General features: G+C 46.1%; 1 protein-coding gene across 1 annotated transcript in view; it reads left to right on the top strand.

The window, feature by feature from the left end:
* The window catches only part of IGSF3 (immunoglobulin superfamily member 3), a 147,660-nt gene extending 136,121 nt beyond the window's left edge, over window positions 1-11,539 (top strand). The window contains 4 exon segments of the mRNA XM_006018883.2: window positions 444-851; window positions 5,911-6,162; window positions 6,165-6,317; window positions 8,508-11,539. Of these exon segments, the coding sequence (XP_006018945.1) occupies window positions 444-851; window positions 5,911-6,162; window positions 6,165-6,317; window positions 8,508-8,758 (1,064 nt within the window). The 3' untranslated portion in view covers window positions 8,759-11,539.
* The last annotated feature ends 5,181 nt before the right edge of the window (window positions 11,540-16,720 follow it).

The raw sequence follows: 16,720 nt of genomic DNA, 5'->3' as shown, positions 1-16,720 counted from the left end.
TAGGGAAACTTCCCAATCCAGTGATATCCACACGAAGCGTGACCTCCTTCAACCCCAAATAGTCTAGTCCCTGCATTTGGAATCCTCAAATCCTATTAGGGGATTGTGGTGTCTGCCACACTTCCATGTCCTCATATGCTGGGGTAAATGGGCGCTTTCCGACTTATTTATTTAGTCAAGGATTTTCAAAGGCATGTAAAGGATTTCAGTGCCTATGTTTCCTTGAGAGTCGAGCTAATTTTCTTAGGCTTTTTTGAAAATCCAAGCCTTCCTTATTTTTTTTGACTGTGCCCAAGGTTGTGATAGATGCTTAACAAAACAAATCACATGAGTGGTGGGGTCCCTGTAAGTATGACATGGGAAGTATTCAGCCAGAGGAAGGACTGTGGTCATTGCAGTCATGTAATTGCTTTTTTTTCCCTTTTCCTTGCTTCTTTTCTTAGATAACCACCTACAAGTGAACCAGACCCAGAAGAACCTCACCATTCTGGAAAACCAGTGGGTGACACTGGAGTGCCTGGTCACCAACCGAACCAGCTTTTCTTCCCAGCTCTCTGTGGAATGGTTCGTGTGGAAGTCTGGACACCCAGAAAAAGAGACAGTGGCTCGTCTGAACCACCAGGCCACCCTGCAGTATGGGGACCTGGCAGCACTGAGTGACCTGAAGAACAGGCTGCATTTGGAGAGCCCTTCTCCTGGCCTGTACCTTCTCACCATCCAGAATGCAACTGTGCAGGATAGTGGGGCCTATGACTGTAGGGTGGAGGAGTGGCTGCTGGATCCCAGCGACCGGTGGTATAAGCGAGCAGAAGATCTCTCTGGGCTGACAACAGTCACAGTGAAACAACCAGGTAAATTGCCTCTGGGACACATTCATCTGGCTTTGGGGCTGTGTCAGGTGCTTAAGGCAGATGGCCTTCTCCCTCATGTTCCTGAGGCTCGGAATCACCATACTGTCCATATATTGTAGAGTGGGAAACAATGTACAGCTAATGATTGTTAATTGTTGCAACAGTGCATCTTCCATCTGAAGACCTTGGAGCATTATCTCAAAGCTTTACAGCTTCACAGCCCTTTTCCCAGCAGGTGAGTAAGGGAGCGACACCACACTTCACCCTGCATATTCATCAGCTAGCATGCGATTGTTTAGGGTGCTCTGGACCAGGTAGAGTGAGTGGGAAGGGAATGTGGCCTCTTAACTCCATCCTGTCCCTTGCCAGCTCCTTTCCCACCACTTGACTTGTGGTCATCTAGCTTGACTATCACAGGTAGATGGGCCACCAGTCTGATCCAGTCTATCAGTTTCATTGTCCCATGCTGTAGTGTTACATAACAGCACCAGATATGCATTCATACCATGTACAGCCAGCATACATTTAGCCCAGGGGTCAGCAACGTTTTTGGGCAGAGTGCCAAAATCACCTCAACTTCCACCCACCCCTTGATTTGGCATGCCAGAGATGGGGGAACCACAAGGGGCCCAATCCTCATTGCTGGTGGTGGCTGCATTCATGCCTCCTAGTGGACGGCGGCGGAGGGGCCAGGGTTGCACTGTCCCAGCCCCTTCCTCCTCGCCATTCACTGCAAGCCATGTGTGCACCTGCCACCCCCATAGTGTCAGGGCTCCAGAGCCCAGTGCAGCAGTTTGCAGCTCTGGTCAGTTGTAGCAGGCAGCTGGGAGGCTGCAGACAGCTGTGCCAGCTCCACAGCCCCAGCACTGACCCTGTGACAGCTGTGCCTCCGGGCAGATGGTGGGGGAAGAGCCATGGTTGCACTGCCCCAGCCACTTCTCTGCCATGTGCTGCAATCTGCACATGCACCCAACCCTGTCATGGTGCCAGTGCTGGGACTGTGGAGCCCAGCAAAGCCATTTGCAGCCTCCTGGCTGTCTTCCACAGCTGGCCAAGGCTCTGGGCAATTGTAGCAAACAGCTGGAAGGCTGCAAACAGCTGTGCCAGGCTCCGCAGGCACTGGCTCCATGGCACCAGCAGCTACACAGGTGCCTGCGGGTTGCACTGCCCCAGGCCCCTTCCCAGCCATGTGCCCAGAGGTGCGTGCACAGCTGCTGCAGCCACAGAACTGGTGCCGGGGCTGCAGAGCCCCATGCACCTGTTTGCAGCCTCCCAGCTGCAGTTGGCCCAAGCTCTGGGCAACTGCTGGCAGAAGCTGCCCAGAATCTGGGTCAGCTGTGGCGTGCCAAAGAAAATGGCCTCACGTGCCATACTTTGGCACGTGTGCCAGGGGTAGCCAGTTCCTGATTTAGCCTTTCCTTGCTGTGTGCTCTGTCGCTGAACTGGGGTGACAGTAGCAATAGCTCATGCTAATGCTTCCAAAGAGCCTTTTCATTGCCACTGCATGAATCTGGAAGGAGATCACAGGCATACTGCAGACCCAGCAATCCTTTTTCCTCCCAGTGTTTCTGGAGAATCTGTGATTTTTGTTTCTAAGTGCCAACACCACCTTGACCAGCAGAATAAATTGTTAAGTGTTGTTACTGTTTTGATTCAAATCGAAACATGTCATGGAATGATGCAGCAGTTTGTTTTAAAGGGTCTTTCTGGTTCCACATGTTCCTCTGAACAGAAGTAATTATGTTGTGGATTGAAAGCCTCTTCAGGCATTTAGATAGCAGTTTTCATCCAAACAGTTTTATAAGGGATAAATAACATCCCTGTTCTACAGATGGAGAAACCAAGGCACAGAAAGGTAGCATGACCTGTCTACAGTTACATGACAGACTGGGAATAGGACCCAGAACTCCTGACCCCCTACCTCATAAAGGATGGCTAGGAAAATCCTCTCCTCTGAGCCAGTTTTTCCATGATTGACCAATTTAGGAACTTTTTTCACTTTACTATGAAGTAGGTACTACTGGCTACTATCATAGTTAGATGGGCCGCTAGCCTGATACTACAGTACACAGATACATAACAGCACCAGATATGCATTCATACCATGTACAGCCAACAACATATATTTAGCCTTTTCAGAAGTGGCACCTTACTGTACAGGAGTGGTGTCTGGAGTATCCCTTCTTTGCAAGATCCTGTATCTTAGTTAGACAAATTCCAACCAGGAAGAAGACACAGCTTCTTAGCAGGGAGGGCGGAAAACCTCTGGAACCATGTGTGTAAGGTCCGCATTGCTAAGAGTGCTAGAAGGACATCCAATCTTGATTCAGAATCTGCCTTTCAGCTATACATGATGGGCTTGATACAGGAAGCACAGGGTGAGGTCCTTTGCTTTGTGCCATGCCGACTGGCTGATCATAGCGGTCCCTTCTGGCTTAAAAACATTCCTATGTTCACACAAGGGCCCCTGGTGATTTCACCCTGGGATCCTGTTCTGCAGCTGGCAACTTGTTAGGAGACTGGAATGGTTTTAGCAGGGATGTATGCTCCTGTGGAGAGGATTTGTACTTAGAAGAAAAAGCTCTTTCAGGGGATTGTGCAAATCTTATCCACAAAATCTTGGCTTTGGCCATTTTTTGAGCAGAAAGATGCCACTGTCCCTAGGTGGTTACTGCTATCTCTATTGCACATAGTTTAGTAATTACAACAGATCTGTTTGGGCTGAAACTTCCCAGACCTGGTCTCGGTGCACTGTGATTGATGAATATGAGCTAGAAAATCATTCAGCCCTTCTTGAACTGTAGAAATGTGTATTACTGTGCAGTAGACTGGGTAGGAGTACACTAATTTAAGTTTAAATTAAAAAAAAATAATTGTAGGGTTGGGGGCTTTTTGGATTGCAAGGAACTCAGTGTGACTGAACAAAACCTCCAAGCTTACCACGTAACTCATCTTCTCTAAGAGAGAATTTCTGTGCTCATATATTTAGGTACAAATAGTCATAAGCAACTGAAAAACAACTTCAGATCATGTTAAGCAAGTCTCTTGTGGACAACTTCAGAAAAGAGGAGAATTTTTTGCCTTTTCTTTGTTTGCAGAGGCCGGGAAGATTGGCAGCATTTTTGTTTTCATTTTTTTCCCAAAAGCTTTGGTTTTTTGTCTTTTGGTTTTTTTTCTTTGCTCCCGTTTTGTCTTAGAGGCTTCAAGAATCTCAGGGTTTGTCTTCCCTGTTTGTCCTGAGGACTCCTTGGAGGATATGAACTCAAATCACTGACACGTGTGGCTGGAGCCTCACCTTCCTTGATTAATTATTAAGCGTAAGACCCTTTCAAACACCTGAGAACTGCTAGAAAGTCACCCTGATCCAGCAAACCTGTAAGAAGCCAGGGAGAAGGAGTCCTGCTAATTGGTGTCCCCATCTACTGCCCTTCAGAGGGGAATCCTGATGCTCCAGACTTACAGCTCACAAGAATTGAGTCCCACTTCTTTGAACCTCTCTGGACCCTTGGAAGCAGGGCTCCCCTCCTCTACTCCTTACAAAATCTGAAGGGGGGAGCCATGCTCCTAGCTACTTCCAAATGTCTACCACTAAGGGAGTGGGAAAATGGAGGTGGCAGGAGGCCTGGAATCGAATCGGGGGCAAACCTCCCCTCCTCTTCAGCTCCTCCGCATAGCCTACAGGAAGTTTTTATGAGAGAGAAATCTTCCTTTTTTTAGCCTCTCCCTTGCATTGACCCTAAGAAGCTGACACCCTTCGTTGCTCCCCATGAGAGGTGGGCAGCTCATCAAGGCTCTTGCCTCCTGGGCTTCCTAGCTTCTTTGAAGATCCCCATACAGAATTAGCAGCCCTCTCAATCCAAGAATGAACATAAAGTAACCCCAAACCAAAAACCTGCCAAAAGTAATCCCCTGAGCTCTTCTTTCACGTGGAACTCAAGTGTCTTAAAGTTAGAAAACCTGATAATAGCTGAGACTTGTGCATGTGGAATGAATAGGTAAGAAAAGATCATAGCCTACTTCCCATAGACCCCTTGTGGAACAGGAACACTCCCCACCAAACAACACTTTAAGGAGAAAATTAGATGTCTTTTATTTACAGCTCCCCCTAGCAATTGGATCAACCTTCATATTCAATCTCTGCAACAAAAAAAACTAGACACTTTTTTTTAATCTTTTAGATGGAAGCTCAGAACTCCAGTAATTAATTTTTTTGTGTCACTGTGATAGGTTTTCCAAAATCCATGTTCTCTGGCAATGTTACTAAATCAAATGTTAACTGCTCTTGAAGTCAGACTTTAATCAACTAAATTTATGTCCTAGGTACTGGGTCTCAGGTTGGGGAATTGGTGAAACTAGCTTTATCTCCCTCCTGTGCATCAAAGTGGCAAAAAATGAGTATTTTGGACCTGTCTTTTGCATCTCTATTTGGTGGGGGGAGGTTGTAATTGTCTGATCCACTTCAGATTTTTTTTTTTCAGAAAAAAATTCAACCTTGGTTCCAAACGAGACCTTGGTTTTTAAGGTCTTTGTGGCAAGATTTATACATTTTAGAACTTGGGAGAAAAAATAAGTTGGTTTCGCCCAGTAGAGTATTTGCAGTGTTTGTGGTACGGAAAATTATATCGTTCCATAATATACAAAATAATTGTTTGCATTACCTGATTTTTGTGTTTTACACATCTGAATTAACAACACTGCTGTGATTTGTTTTTTTTTTTTTTTTTTTTTTTTACACATAAGCATATAAGCACATGCATGCTCCTGGCTTCAGGGTTGCTGTTGGGTCTTTTGCGCAGCAGAACTAAAGCCTTTCCAAGCTATTGACAAATTCCTGTTTTGACTTGGAGAAAGATGGATACAGTTTCCCAGGCCACAAACAACGCTGCAGCAGGCTCCAGTGAACCCATGGGTTACACTTTGACCACTCCCGATTAACGTTAAGGCTGTGGCTCTGCATTTAGCACCAGGAAAATGTAGACTGTGTTCAGCATTTGTTCACTGGCTTGCTGTCCCCCTATCCCCCTTTCTCTTCATTAATGACATGTCTTCCAATTTTCAGATCCCACACTGCAGGTGGATGCCACCAACTCCAACCTCACAGTGGTGGAGAAGGAGTCCTTCCTGTTGGACTGCAATGTTCTGTCCCGCTCCAGCCAGGAGTCTGTCTTTGCTGTGACCTGGTACAACCTGAAGGCTAAAGAGGGAGGAGGTCGCGTGGAGGAGGAGGAGCAGGAGGCCCTGCTGAGTGTGGGCCTAGATGCAGTGTTTAGCCAGGAGACTAGCCGCTGGGAAGGCAGGCTGCGCTTCCAGAGGTTCTCTTCCGACTGACTGTGCTGCAGGCAGGCACTGCTGATGCTGGCAACTACTCCTGTCACGTGGAGGAATGGCTGCCAGACCCCAGTGGGGGATGGGAAAAGCTGGCTGAGGAGGAATCTGGCACCATTGCTGTTCACGTGCAGGGTACAGGTGAGAGGATGCAAGAAATGCCTCTGGCTGGGAGGGAGGGAGACATGGATCTATGGAGAGGTCTTTTGGCCAGGTGGAGGTTAGCATGTCTAAATTCTAACCTAAGCCCTGTGGATAAGGGTCCCCTGTAGTGAAACTGTTGTCATCACAGTTAACACCAGTTTCATCCCTGGTTGAAAATGAAGGCCAGGGATTGCCTGGGGCACACAGCCTGCCTTGCCTTGTCCTCCCCACAGGAGGCTCCTCCAGGTGAGGGCTGAGGTAAGCAGAGGCAGCAAATGCAATCCAAGCTCCTCATGCTGTACCATTTCATCGGTCAGCAAAAGGATGGTTCTCCAGGGCACCCAATCCTGGCAGCTTTTACCAGCACTGAATTAGCTGAGAAACAATAAACAAAGGGAAACAGTAACATCAGGATATGCTTACGTGAGTGTGCCAGGATTGTGCAAGTATAACATCAGGATTGCTGGAGTGTGTGCCCCAGATGTATCACGTTACTTCTGCAACATCCCTGACAAGTGAAAGCCCTGAACTGAAGTAAGCTAATGACCCTACAGGGGCTTTAGCTGAGACACCTACTCCACCTCTAAAGTTCCCAGCAGAAGCTGAACCAGGCCCTTCTGCGAGGAGCCTGTGCTACTGTCTGTGCATCAGCATGAAATCCAGTATCTTAAGGGGTAGCAGTACATCAAGAGGCTGTATTGACTTGCTTGTAACTTTTGAGGAGCTTGATACAGGTGCCTCTGGCTTTGCTGCCAGCCTTCAAGCCAGTGTCCTTGTTAAGGGGAGCTGTCCTACATGCCCAGTTTCCTTGCCCCATGCGTGAGGTGGGGGAAAGTACCAGTTAGGCTCTGATGCAAGAAATTCGGGGAATATGTTGTTTGAACTGTCCTTGTCTTCTGGAGTGTGCAGTGTCAGTGTGCCAGTGGTCTATTCAGTACAGTCCATGTCCAGATCCCCTCCTAGGATTGAAAACACAAGGTTGGGATATGAGGCTCCCACTCCAGTGAGCCCCTGTGTCATCTGTGAGCCAGGAGAAGAGGGAAATAACTGCAAAGGTTGGAAGAGAATGTAGATCCCTGTGTCACTGACACCAAGACCTAAGAACTTCTTGACATGGGGGTACATGGCAGGCTGTGGTGAACCTATGGGATGTAGTTCAAATAAGGGGGTAGGAGCTTACATACAAGATGTGAGGCAGAACTACAGCACAGCTTTACCAGTCACTCTCCCTTCTTGTCATATTCTATGACCTCTCCCTTTCACACGGGGGAGAATTGCCATCAGCTGGGAGGGATGCAGTTGAGACATGCGGGAGGGAATATCCCAAAAAAATCTGCTTGTTCAATTGCCCTTTGGGGACCCTAAATCGGTGGTTCTCAACCTTTTTTTATACTGTGGACCAGTTGGAGCAGGACAGGGCTCACGGAGCCAGCTGCCTCCCTCCTGGGGCTGCCCTGCCACCCAGCTTTAACCCCAGAAGCTCAGCTTTAACCCCAGAAGCTGCTCACCCAAGTGGACAGACGGGGGTCTGAGTAGGGGGCTCATGCCACCACCCGGCAGCCAACCCTTCGTGGCCCAGTACCGGGCCACGGCCTGGTGGTTGGGAACCTCTGCCCTGAATCATTCAGCTGCACTAGATCGGAGAATATGTGGCCGGTTACTATGTGCATCTCAGGTTTGACTTGTGTATGGAGTCCTTATAACTAGGATTTGTATTGCACTGGGATGCTATTCTTTTAACAGGGACCTCCCTTCATTGGAAATGGTAGAGCAGGAACAGAACACTGTCTGGAAGGTAGGTCAGTAAAGACCTTGGAGACTGGCACTGAAGAGCAAGGTCATGACTGTGTCCTTGCAGACAAAACCCCATCATCTCAAGGTTCTTCATGCTCTGTTACCTTTTTGTGAGTCTCCTGATAAAAAAAAGTTTCAGACTTCAGCTACTTTACTCTAGTAGGCAGAATAGAAAGTGATCCTTCCTCTGAAACAATACTCCTCTCATGCTGAGCCTTAAAATACTTGATATTTTTTCTCAAAGCCCAAGCTCTTGGATTGAGGTGACTGAGTGAATCTCCACTTATATTTTATTACATATACACGTGCGCACGCACACGTACCATATACCACCTGGCTCTTGGGTTGCAGGGAAGTTGTAAAACATGACCTTCCTTTGTCCCTGTTTTGTAGGCTCCACTCTGCAGTCCATCATCTGCTCCAACGATGCCCTCTTCTACTTTGTGTTCTTCTACCCCTTCCCCATCTTTGGCATCCTGATTATCACCATCCTGCTGGTGCGATTTAAGAGCCGGAACTCCAGCAAGAACTCAGAGGGCAAGAATGGGGTCCCCTTGCTGTGGATCAAAGAGCCCCACCTCAACTACTCCCCCACCTGCCTAGAGCCACCTGTACTCAGCATCCACCCTGGAACTATAGACTAAAAAGGAAGGACCTGGACAGATCTGTAGAGCGAGATGGACACAGACAGACACACACACACCTGGACCCTTAAGGAACAGCGTGGTTTTTGTTCTTGTTCCAAGTGTTTCAGCATCTGTATTTCAGCTTCATGACTCAGCTCTGTAGTCCCCGGTCTCCGGGGACCAGAGGATGTGAGGCTCTGTGACTAGTCACAGAAGTGGATGGAGAGTCCACGTGCTTGCTGTACATAGCAGATTTTCCTCTTGGATTTATTTTGTTCTCATCAGTTGTTGTCCTTTGGGCTGCAATTTTTTTTTTTTTTATTACCCAAAGCCCACAGGCTTCCCCTCCTTCCAGGGGCCGTTCTGTTTGTGAGACTCCTGTTTGCTGGGTGTTTCTAGATGCTCTGTGGGGAGCAAATGTGTTCTGAAACCAAGTCAGTTCTCCCTCTTTGGGACTTCCATGTTGCAATGAACAAAACCTCTCCCAGAGGTGAACCAAGCCAGCTGCTCGCTATTCCAAAGTGAACAGAACCAGAACTGCACCTCAAGGGCAGCTGGGTTTTTGCAAGTCCCTCTGAAAAAGTTACAGGCTCAGTGCGTCCATGTGCCCCATCCACTGCTCTTCCAGTAGAGGAGGAACTTCCCTCCATGGAGTGTTTCCTTGTTCTTGGGCAGGTCTGAATACCCAAGGCATTTTCAGTTTGAACTAACACAGTCTTGTTTGTTTTGAAGGACGGGGGAGAGGCACCGCAGGGTACTCTGGCCCTGCTTCCCACAGAGTCTGGTTTATCGGAGACATGAGCCTCACCTTGGTCTTAATAAACCCTTCTGCCACCTTCTCAAAGCCTGGGTTGCCTGGGTGCTTCTGTGGCATGGAGGTAACAGGCTGGATCCAGCTTCTGAAGACCTTCAATTTGACCAAAGTAATGACTCTAGGAATGGGGAAAGGAGAGCTTCCATGGACTGGGATTCATTGTATCCAAACAGTTCTGCAAGGGTGCTAGATTATGGCCACGCTGGGCAGTGGGAGTGTGGAATTAATGGCCAAGTTTCATTTCTTCCTCCGATGGCTTGCACTGTTTCCTTGTGTGAGTTGAAACTAGGCAAGGGGCCAATACATGGAAACTGGTCCTTGGCTGTTTCTGTGCCCTCTTGATTTGAAATGAAATGAATTCTGTTCCCCTTTCCCTTCTGTGTGTTTATGTGCCATTTACTGTTACTTGGGCTTTATTTTGGTAGGAAAACCACCTCTTCCTCCTCAACCTCACCCTATCCACAAATTGTCTCATCTTTGTAAGCAAGTGCTGTGGCAGTGAGTGCTGTTCTTTCTGTGAAAGATAATGGCTGTTTGCAAGCCAAACTAGAGCCACATAGGCACAGGCACCCACCTGCCAGTCCAACAAACCAGATACCCCTGCTGCGTCTTGGGGAGGAATCTCCCTCCTCTCTAACATGTCCTCAGAGTTATGTCTGGGGAAGGAGAACGTTTGCCTGAAATGGCCTTTCATTGTCTTCCTTGATGTCTTCCTTGCAAATCTGACCATTTATCTTTTGCAGAGTGGTTGAATTCAGATGGGGATATACCACAGCATGCTACCAATTTATGTGAGAGGGAAGAACGAGTCCCACAGCTTCTGCCCTCTCAAGACCAATAGGATATTCCTCCTGAAGAGGGATTCTTGATCCAGCCACCGCCTCCTGATAACTGTAGGGTTAGTAGATTTTACCCTGATGCCTGCCTGTTTCAGAGCCACGTGCTGCTGAAGTCATGCAGAAATCTGCAATACATATAATCTCTCAAAGGATGTAGGGAGAGGGGTGTATATGCATAATGCCTCACTCCACTGGAGGGAGACTCCATCTTCCATGGATTTTAACACTTCCCTCTCCTTCATGAGTGAAAAATTTGCTACATTGAGACATCCAGAATTTATATGTACCTCCTTGAGATGTCCCTCCATCAAACTGTCACTGCTTAATAGGCCCTCTGCAGGTATCATAATATTACATACTGTGCACACACTCTTGTCTTCCCCTTCCATATATATGAAGGAGCTTGCTTAGATGAGAGAAATGAAAAATGAATGGAGATGAAAAAGCATGATTAAGAAAAAAAAAAAAAAAGGAGCCCTAGCCAGTGGTATTGTTTTATAGATGTAAAATCTACTGTACATAACTGCTTCAGGGCAGGAACTGCAATTCATTTCAGCTTTAAAGGAAACAAGAAATTGGCAGGAGCCTTTCCTGCCCTAAGAGAACGCTGCTCCTCATCTCTGTGTTGGAAGTCTGCTGTACTGACCCAGTAGCAGCTGTGTGTCTATCCTTTTTTAACTGGCACTGCTTTCCTCCCCCCTCCTTTTTTACTGTGGAAAGTTTTCCCACAGTGACCTCCAGCGGCCAAAAACACACCCTTCGGTGGCTTCAGTCTGAACTAGATATATTCTTGAGGGCCAATTCATAGGATTCCTCTGTAAGCAGCCGTTACGTTACACAGTTTACCTTGTAAATGGTTTATCCATGGTTCTGGCAACACATTGCCCAGTCTTAAACTTTTTTATACATATATATATCTCTATAAATATAAACCAGACTTCCTGTAACAAGTTTTAACATGAAGCTTTTCGGACAACGTTCTCTGCTTTAAACTTCTGTCACGAACTAAGAAGAAAAGACAGAAACCTATCTGTGCATGATGTGGAAAACTGTTTGGGATTTTTTTTAAAGAACTTTGTACTATGTTGCACTACACGTTTTATACAACACACCTGAGAACTGTAGTAAACTGTGTTGAAATTGTGATTAATATCGTGGCTGTTTTTCTGTAGTATAGGCTTTGAACATGTTCTTTTTCATAGAAACTCCTGCCCCCTACAGGTACGCAGGGATATGCACATTGCCAAGAGAAATTCCTGCACGGTATCCAAGATTGTTGTGTGTCAAGTGGAGACACACTCATACATTCAGGTTCTAACCATGCATGGGATATGGCTCTTGCAAAACAAAGGCAACTTGGTTGTGAAAGAGATTAGCTCCAGAAGCGCTAATGAAGAGTCCTGGCACTGGCAGCCATAATGGGATTGGAACAAAAGCAGATGTCTCAGCTGTCAACATCAAGAGCATCCCACTTCCTGCTGGCTTCAGGGTTTCTGCAGCTATGGCTCTACTCTTAGAGCTGAGATGTGGCAAAACAGCTTGTGTTACAGCATCTTGCTCACAGAGCCAATTACGTTGCCTTAGAACGGGTAGCCGACCTGAAGAACTGCCACAAGTAGCAGGGGCAGCCTCTGTGTAGCACATGATGGATCGGAGATGGGACAACAGATGCAGCAGCAGGTAGGGCAGGAAGCAGAAAGCAAAGCAGCAAATTGGGCAGGGAGCACAGGGCTGAGAGGAGACAGCAGATCAAGTAGTGGAAGAAGATCAGAGTGGAAGCTGGGAAGAGTACAGGGCTAATTTGTGGCATGCCTGCCAAAAACATTGGACCTCACTGCCTTACACCATAGTCCCAAATACCCCATCAGATTCAGAAATACAAACAAGCTGCCCCCTTCCTTGGCCTTGTGCTCCTGGTTGTTAGTTGTGGGGTGTGTTCTCTGGAGGAACACGGGTAGTATTTCCATGTTGAAACAATATTTATTAACAACCATTTGCCACTCCTGCATATCCAAGAATCTTGCTGACCTTTTGTGGCAGTCCTGTATCAACATCCACCTTCTGTGGATGGAGAAACAGAAGTATGAGGTAAAAGGCATTGTCAGGAGCTTGCACAAATACAGATTCTCTTCCCTGCATGGGCACAAACAGAAGAGGAGGGCACAGAATGTTTTTAAACGATGTGGAGCAGGAGGGCCATACACATATGGGCAGGTGTATGGACACAGTGATAGGGATAGATCCCTCGGGTCTGGGCTGCCACAGCTCTGAAGAAGTGGCAACTGAAGTACAGAAAGAGTCATCTGTAGGATACACATACATGGTGAGGCTATTCACACCTGCAGAAATTCTGTATCACTGCTTAGTTTCTGCCTCTCCAACATATAATAAATGGCAGGTACATCATGTCTGGCAGCATTCAGGCCTAACAGCATGGTCTGGAGGCCCACTTACTGCTTGAACATTTTGGATGACCGCAGTGCCAGGAAACATCTGCATTGTCACATGATCAATAATGCCCTGATGGCTGAGAACCCATCACAGTTCATTCCCTCTGTAGTGTTCAGGACTATTGCTGACTTAAGAAACAAGATTCATGGAAGAAGTCTTTAACAAGAAACTTAAAAAAAAAATGTTTTTGGTTAATATTTGGGGTTCCCTTTCCAAATGTGAAGTTCAGTTAATTAGTTAAAAATGAGGCAAAAACCCCTCCCCTTCCACCATATTTTCTCTCAACCTTCTTTAACACCAGTAAAAGGTGTTTCTGGGTGTGTGGACTTAAATTAGGGTTGGTTTTTTCCCTCTGAAGCAACATCTAGAATTTTTTTTTACTCAAAAAATCCCCCAAAACTTCACAGAGTTTCATGAGGCTTTTTTTCCAGCCAGCTCTACTCAGGGACTTTGAGGCTCCGGGAAGGGAGGAACGCTGAAGTCCTAGACAGCCTGCTTGCTCAATTTATGCGTTTCAAATGGACAATTTAACTCAATACCCTGCTGTGTTACTCAGAGATGCTGAGGCTCCACTCCTGTTGCTACTCTCTTTAAGCAGCGAGTAGCCCCTTGTTCCCTGCTGAGCAGAGGTGGCTAAGGGCTTCACCGGTTTGGCTGCCTGCCTCTGAGCACACAAAACTACAGGGTCCTGCAACACTAAAGGAGTTTTTCTCAGTGAGTCCCATGCAAAGGACTCTGAAAAGGAGGCAAGCTGCACTCTGGTAAGTTAATCTTTTTGCCAATGTTACGAATTTGGCCATTAGTTTTGTGTATTTGGGGGGCTAGAAGCAGGGCTCTGAGTCTGTCATTGATACCATTATTAGCAGGCATGCTGCTGCCTTGCACAATAGCATGAGTCTCCCCAGGCTCCATCATTACATGAGAGAAAGCAGCAGCACTTCTGCCTTTGCCATTACAGCTACAGAGGACACCAGCACAAGTTGGTGCATGTCCTGCCTCAGTTCCAGGGGTGTACTTGGTAGCCGTGTTGGTCTGAGACAAAAAGACATACAAAGTCCTGCCTCAGTTCAGCACTCTTCCTTTCTATGGCCTTATGTCTCCATCTTTTTCCATTCACCACCTCAACACTTCTAAGCCTGTGGATCTCTCTCAAACACGCACACTTTACCATGACTCTGCATCCCCAAGTATAAAATGAATATATATGTATGCTTGCTGCCCTGGGCTTGGATTGGTTTGAAGTTATAGGGCTGTGTATGAGACTTTCCCTTGCTCATGAGAGTCAGAAGCAAAACGTGACTCCTGGATGATATTTTCATAATACTTTATTTATCATTAATAATACTTTATTTTTCATTTGCCACATGCACGTGGACACAAGCATGGGTGAACCAGGCAGCCACCCAACGCCCAGACAAAGGGGGCCTAAAAATGGTGAAAATAATTACCATCATTATCTCTGGCAAAGGGGGACCTGATACTAAAAGTTTCCCTGGGGCACCAGGAGTCTAGGTACAGTGCTGGTATACACACACACACTTTTTACAAGAGCACTGAAGAAGGACTGCACCTCCTGTGGACATATCAAAGCCAGCTGCCTCTCTCAGGTTCTGCTAGCAGTTTAGTCACTGTAGTGTGGAGCTTGGTACAAGCCGATTGACCAAGCATCAACCCCATTTCTGAGGTGGACTTCACTAAACCCTTACTGAATGCTGTGCTATCAAAGCTAAACTGCTCCCAGGACCCAAGCTAGCTCAGAAGCGTCAATATCACCACAGCAGCTATGCATGTTACAATTGGCAGCTCTTTAATATCTTCAATGTACAGGCAGTCCTTGACTTAAATTGTTTCAAGTTACAACAGCACTTACAAGGTTTATAAATTGACACCCTGTTTTGACTTTATAACACTCAACCCGACACCATGCCACGCCAGCAAACAAGTTCACTGCGCCGCCCATCTCCCTGGAGAATATCTGTCCAAACTTCCTTGCACACTTACTTTAAGAAAGCAGACAAGACCCCAGAAAAACCTGCAGCCAAGACTCCTGAGAAGACTCCAGCCAAGAACCCTTTAACAAATCCAAGTCACCTCAAAGAAGTCCTTCCAAATCAAGATGATGGCTATTTACAATATAAATACATTATGTAGCAATATTACTCATCTATAATTGACTGAGTTACTTTTGGTGAAATAGGGTATCAGGCCTTGGTTCAGGAACCAATCCCCCATTTATAACATTGTTTCCTATGGGAAAATTGGTTCCGAGTTACATTTCAACTTAAGACTGGTTTTCAGGAACCAATTGTATTGTAAGTCGGAGGACTGCCTCTATTCAACAGTATCAGAAGGCACAATGCCAAGTCTGAAACAATGGGGTAGCAGATACTTTTGCGGGGTAAATCCATAGTCTGCAATGTCACATAGTATTTTGTAAATCCACGTTACACATCAGATGAGGGTTTGTTTGGTTTCTTTTACTGATCCTCCTTACCAGAGTATTGTAAATACCTTAACAGATAACCAGATTGGAAGCTGCTATCTTGAGAAAAGGATGCATACAATTCAACTTCCATTAGATGCAAATGCAAAGCAGGGGATATTCAAAGTGGTACAAAGGAGTTGCATAAAATTTACAGAAAACTTCCTACAATAATGTAATACGTCTCTGCCTCTTCATTGGGCCACATTTGCTAACCACAGTCTTCATTGCCCAAGTTGTAGTTCTTCATAAGGATAGGTCCAGTTTAGTAAAATTCAGACCAATATAATTTCTAACAGGTACACACACACCATTTAGCGATGGGTCTTCTTCTAAACATTTCTGAAATCTCTCACTAAAAAGAAATACCCAAACACTTCAGAATTGTATCAAATCATGTATTTAAAGGAAAACTGATTAGTTACAGCATTTAATTTGTGGCAGAAAGTATTTAGCAGCAGTAACCTGTAGATTAAATTGTTTGAATAGAATTAAATATACAATTAGTTTAAGCCTATGCAAAATGCAAACGTCAGGTTCTCTCCCTAGCATTAGAATTATTCTGAATAAGTGAATGGCAAAATTCTACTTGTAGTTGGGAGTGAGGAGAATCGAAAACCACAGTATCAAAGAGGTATGAATAGGGTTGGAGTGTTGTTTTAGTTATGATGATCCAGGAAGCATATGAAAAGCAAGGGTTTTTTCGTGCCATCTTTTATTGAACCAACTGTATCATTGGGAGAGTTGCTGAACAAGCTTTTGGCAGGGGGTGACCTGAGACAGGGCACCTGATGCAGGAAAGTGTCCAATGGCGCTCCCAACAATACAGTTGGTCAATAAAAGGAAGCACAAACCATCCTTACCTCCCAAGATATTTTTAATCATCAAAGGTTCTTTGAAATTCTGCAGGTGACTAGAGAAATGATCAAATTAAATGTTTACACAGAGTTTTCATGGGAAGTTAATTAAAGCAGAAAGTGACTCCACCAGAACACGTATGTGGAAAATGAGCCTGGTACTTGGCATTAATAGTCCCATGCAGTGTCTACATAGGCTGCACCCGCAAGTGCCAGCTATGTAGATCTGCTCCATGCTGTCTTAAAACTAGCTTGCGTGGGTATAGATAGCCACATAGCTTGTAGGCCTCTCTGAAGCGGCTAGTATTCACTTTGGATTTGGATTTGAGGAACAGCGATTCAATTTGGTGATTCGAATCACTGTTCCAAATCTGATTCAGACATTTGGCTGCTGCCAAATATCCGAATCACACAGGCCCATCCCCCACTCGCTCTCCCAGCCTGACAATGGCTGCCCTGCCTACCCCAGCTCCCAGCACTTTGGGAAAAAAAAGCCCCGACTCACAGGGTGCTGCCCAGCGGGGGGTGATACCAGCT

This window comes from Alligator sinensis, unplaced genomic scaffold (assembly GCF_000455745.1).
Source record: "Alligator sinensis unplaced genomic scaffold, ASM45574v1 scaffold19_1, whole genome shotgun sequence".
Lineage (NCBI taxonomy): Eukaryota > Metazoa > Chordata > Crocodylia > Alligatoridae > Alligator > Alligator sinensis.
This window is presented reverse-complemented; position numbering and strand designations above follow the sequence as displayed.